Source organism: Pipra filicauda, unplaced genomic scaffold (assembly GCF_003945595.2).
Source record: "Pipra filicauda isolate LSUMZ 115617 unplaced genomic scaffold, ASM394559v2 scaffold10_size6260569_pilon, whole genome shotgun sequence".
Classification (NCBI taxonomy): domain Eukaryota; kingdom Metazoa; phylum Chordata; class Aves; order Passeriformes; family Pipridae; genus Pipra; species Pipra filicauda.
In genome coordinates, this window is record NW_024103541.1 from 3,869,665 (window position 1) to 3,874,654 (window position 4,990).

At 49.7% G+C, this 4,990-nt stretch overlaps 1 protein-coding gene across 1 annotated transcript in view; it reads right to left on the reverse strand.

Moving 5' to 3' along the window:
- PARP14 (poly(ADP-ribose) polymerase family member 14) overlaps window positions 1–3,101 on the reverse strand; it is a 38,008-nt gene extending 34,907 nt beyond the window's left edge. Inside the window, exons 1-6 of the mRNA XM_039382189.1 lie at window positions 2,778–3,101; window positions 2,565–2,671; window positions 2,457–2,490; window positions 1,434–1,508; window positions 515–712; window positions 49–336 (exon numbers count right to left, since the gene is read on the reverse strand). Coding sequence (XP_039238123.1) covers window positions 49–336; window positions 515–712; window positions 1,434–1,508; window positions 2,457–2,490; window positions 2,565–2,671; window positions 2,778–3,030 — 955 coding nt within the window. The 5' untranslated portion in view covers window positions 3,031–3,101. The remainder of the gene's footprint in view (window positions 1–48; window positions 337–514; window positions 713–1,433; window positions 1,509–2,456; window positions 2,491–2,564; window positions 2,672–2,777) is intronic.
- Between the last annotated feature and the right edge of the window lie 1,889 nt (window positions 3,102–4,990).

A 4,990-nucleotide genomic window follows, 5' to 3' on the forward strand; every position in this document is an offset into this window, starting at 1 on the left:
CAAACAAGTAGCTAATAAGAAAGAGCTTCAACTCTGACTCCTTCTTACCAGTATTTGCAGTAAAAGTAACTACAGCAGCACGTAACTCAGGGATCATTTCCACACTGAAGTCACCATCATCCTCTGACAAGCCGCTGACGTTCTCTACCAGCATAATAACCATGCAATCTTTTACTGTCTCCTTCATATTCTCCAGCACAACTGAGGTGGAAGGCAGGGATCCTTCAGAGTTCTCCGCTTGGCATGGCTCCTGCAGAGTGTCCACTTGCCACGGCTTCACGAACAGATCAATTTTCTTCACCTTGTGATGCTTCCTTTGCAAAACTTCTTGGGCATCTAGTTGCACAGGAAAAAAACCAAAGATGTGATCTTCCCCACAGCAGACCATATTAAATAATAAAAGTAATACACCATTTCTGCTTGGAGCAATACCCACAAAGAGATCCAGCACCAGCAAAGGCCTATTTTTAAAAGGGAACTTTAGCAGTATAATAGCCATAACACACAAGCGTACCTTGCTCATCCTCAAAGGTGATGATCATTCGCTGACCCTCTTTGACATAGGACCTGATGATCCCCCCACCAGACTTCTTTTTATTTTCGAAGTACATTTCCACAATCTCATCTTCTATTTCTTCCCCAGCGGCGGTGGTTACTACTATGACAGACTTCCTAGAGGTTGCTTTTTCTGCTTCCAATTTCTCACATGATTCTGAAAAAAAGATCACACTCCAATGCCTTAGGCAAAAGTTAAGAAAAATACCAAGCTTCTTATTTTCCAAGTTTTCACTCCACTTTTTGTTCAGACCACACATAAGGTCAGGGAAAAGAACAGGGTAAGAATTCTAAACAAGTTAAGCATATCAGTAGTGGGAGCTGCCATAACAACAGGTGAGGAAAAAACGCTTCACTTCAGCATCAGGTAAGGACAGCAGAAGTAAAAGCTACAAAATCTTCTTCACAAACACACAATGAGGGGAATCAGTGCTCTTCTGCCTGGGCACTTTCTCCATTCACAGTTCCAGCCACTGCTGTGGGTACATGGAGTCTACATGTGCTGGCTGCCACAGCAGCTCAGGTGTACCTGGGGTACAAAGCTACTGATGTTCTGGCAGAGGTTGCCCCAGCAGGGCTGGGAGCATCTGGGAAGGTCTGGGAAGGGACAGCCTTAGCCAGAACAGAGGCCAGCATCTACTGCTGTTTCCTAAGGAACTGACCTGCCTGAGGCAGCCACTGAAATGGGGACTTTAAAGGGACTCATACAAAGGAAAAAACCCATTTATTTCTTTTAGTCTGAGATCACAATTCCTACACTACATTAGACAAACACCACAAGCCACACGGGTGACCAGGGCACTACCACAGTGGGAAGGTCCATGAAAACCAAAGAAGCAAGAATACACTGGTCACCGCTGGATATGTGGCACACTTACCTGCCTTCTCCTGCAGAGTACACACAGGAGTCTCCTTACTCTGGCAGATGGGAAGAGACACCTGGGGTTCATTAACTAGAGATAAATGACAATGATTTCTCAGTTACTGGGTACTTCAAGAAGAAAAAGGTCACATTTGTGTACACCCAGGATCTAACAGCTTGAATTGTTTCATTTGACACTGCCAGAATCCCAGACTTCCATAGATTCCTCTTTTTAAAACGTATGTTGAATTGGTTGCAGAAACACTCTGAGCTCAAGAAGGCTCAGGCATAATGTTAAAAATCAAATTAGCGCACAGTCATACTGAGTGAACCACCGTGAGCATGTCCTCCCACGCACTACACACTGTCCTCACATAAAAACTGCATTGAACGTGAGAAGTGCCAAGGACATCTCCCCTTGGGAGGGAAGCACATCTGGAAACTGGCATCTCTGGAAAAGCCTCTATTATGATGTGTTCTGACTCTACACAACAGCTCTACTTGCTAGTTTAGAACAGGAAGAAATGCAAGTAAATTAGAAAACAAAAGATAAGGTTATATCACCCAAACTGCTTCTCCACCCTGCGCCCTCAGTTCCCATCTGTGCACAAATAGGCACTTAGGGGGTGGAGGTCAGGGAGCTGTGTGTGTATTAACCTTGTGTGTATTGATTAGCTGTGTATTAGCTGTGTGCGTATTGATTAGTCGGGTAGGTATTAATTAGCTGTGTATTAGCTGTGTGTGTATTAGCTCCTCTAGCCAGAGCAGTGGGTCTGTGCGGTGCCTGCGGGCTGGCTCGCGGGCTGCGGTTTAGAAAATACGTCGGTTTTGGGATGAGGGAAATAAAGGAGAGCGCAGGGTAGGGGAATCAAAGCGCTAGAGCGCTGTTCGCCCGGCCCGGCCAAGCACCAGAAAGCAGATCTCCCCATCCCCGCTCCGCCTCCCTCCCCATCCCCGCTCCTCCGCCCGAGCTCCCCGGGCCAGTGCCCCGCCAGCCCCGGGCGCTTCAGTCCCGCGCCGCGTCCCACGCTGCCCCTACCTGGCGCCTCGGCCCCGCCGGCCCGTCCCTCCTCCTGCAAGGGAACAAGAGGAGAGCGGTCACCGCGGCCCCTCGCCCGCCGCCCGCCCGGCCCCGCGCCCGTCTCACCTGCGCGGAGTCGCCGCCTGCGGGCAGCGCGGTGACCTGCAGCGACAGCCGCCCGCCGGGCCCCCACTCGAGCTCGTGGACTCGCCGGTCCAGCACCCGCTGCCTCACTGCCAACACAACAGGCACCGGTCACGGGGGATGCGGCACTCCCCGCCCGTCCGAACCGCGGGCAGCGCCATCAGCGCCCCCGACCCGCCCGGCCCGGCCGCTCACCCTCGGGGCGGGCGAAGCAGACGAGGAGGTGCCCGGTCCCGGTCCCGGTCTCGGCGTCGGTGCCGGCCCGCAGCTCGCACTCGCCGCCTCCCGAGCGCTTCTGGCTTTGGAAGTAGCAGAGCAGCTTCTTCTTCAGGGCGGGCGGCGGCTCGGCGGAGCCCCAGTCCCCGCGCACCAGCAGCGGGAAGGCGCCCGGCCGCTGCCCCGCCATCGCCGCACCGACGGCTCCGCTCCCCGCCGCTTTCGCTTTCATTTCTTCATCGAGGAAACCCGACGCGCCGGGCTCCGCCCAGTGGCGGGAACAGGCGGCTCCCCCGGGCCCGGGGCTGGCCGGGGGCCGCGGTCCCCTCCGCGCCTCCTCGGGGAGCAGGACCGGCCTCTCACGGCCCGCGGAGCGCTGCCGGGCTGCACAGCGCGTTGTGCCTCCACGGGTGTCACAAGTACAGTGTTTTCAACCCCGGACCTTATAATGGTCACGCACTGGTTAACAGTCACTCTCCCTGCCTTAAACTTTCAAATCAAGTCGTAAACTAAAGTAAAATTACCCGTTTTCATGATTCTCTGTCAGAGAAGCTTCTACAACTGTGCAAGATTGCAACGAAAGAGTATTTTCCTCAGACCAACGTGACAGCTAGCTGCGATATTTTCAAATGAGTGCTCAGGACTTTCCCTTTCAAAGGTTACAGTTCTCAGCTATTTCATGCTGTGTATTTTAGTAATGTAACACTAAAATAGCAGATAAATTATTTTTCCTCCCTAATGTCATGGAAAGTTCATCAAGAAGATATATAAATAACCAAATGTCATTAAATATGATAAAAATGGGTGGATGCCAGCTAAGAAAAGGTATCATCAGACACACTACTGAGCAACCCATGGAAATGCCTTTGTTTCTCGATGGGCAACGGATTAATCTGTTGTTTCCTAATGCACTGTTCTGTCCACAGCAAGCCCAGTTACATGCTGTCCTCCCTTGCTGTAACTCAGGCACAATTGCTGACTGTGATTACAAATCAAGTACATTTATTCCTAAACTGTACAGCTACGATTAGGAAGTAAAGGTCTATACAGCTGGTTATAGGATAAAGGCTTGGGAGCTTTTCCATGACAGTCAACAGGACTCTGCTGCACAAATCAGCCTGCAAACTTTGCCACAGACAAAACGGGAGCCAGTGAGTTATTGGATAGGGGTGTGACACCGTGAAATGGCTTAATGGGACAGAAAGTGAAATGAGAGACCAAAAGATGCCAGGGAGATTTGATCTTCACAGCTGTCCTGGTCTGGGAGAGCTAATTTTCTTCTTAGTAGCTGGTACAGGGCTGTGTTGTGGATGTAGTATGAGAAAAATGCTGATAACACACTGATGTTTAGTTATTGTTGAGGAGTGTTTACCCCAAGTCATGGACTTTTCAGTTTCCTATGCTCTGCCAGCGAGCAGGTGCACAGGAAGCCAGGAAGGAGCATGTCCAGGACAGGTGACACAAAGTGGCCAAATATTCCACACCATAGAGTATCATGCTCAGTATGGAAATTGGGGGGAGTCAGCTGGGGGGGGTGATTGCTACTCAGTGAGAGGCTGGTCAGCAGGTAGTAAGCAACTGTGGTGTGCATCACTTGTTTCTCCTGGGTTTTATTTTCTCCTCCCCTCTTTCTGTTACAATTATTAGCATTAGTATATTTTATTTTGTTTAGTTATTAAACTGCTCTTATTTCAATGCACAAGGTTCACCTTGCCTTTCTGATTCTCTGCCCCACCAGGGTTGGGGGGCGAGTGGCTGCATGTTACGCAGTTGCCAGCTGGGGTTAAAGCACAACAGCTTGTTTCAGTGTGCAGAAAAGCTCAGGCACTTAGAAACAACTGGAATGTTGCTATCTTACTGCACAGAAAAGGGGGGTAACACAGAATAGTGTAAAATGTTACAACAAATACAGGAACACAAAACCAGAGCTGTAAGGATATCCCAAACCATGTGAAAACCAAACAGTGCCCAACACTACTAAATATGAAAGTTGAGATGGTAAAGTAGTACTGCCTATTCACGATGTGGGAATTAAAAAAAAAAAAAAAAAAAAAAAAAGGAGGTGGCATGGAGTCCAAATCATCCCAAATCATGGTGTTGCAGGGAAGTTCCTACGTTTTAGAAAAATATACAGCTATATGTATCACAAGAAGGAGAAAAATTGTGTACAGAAGAATACAGAAACACACAGA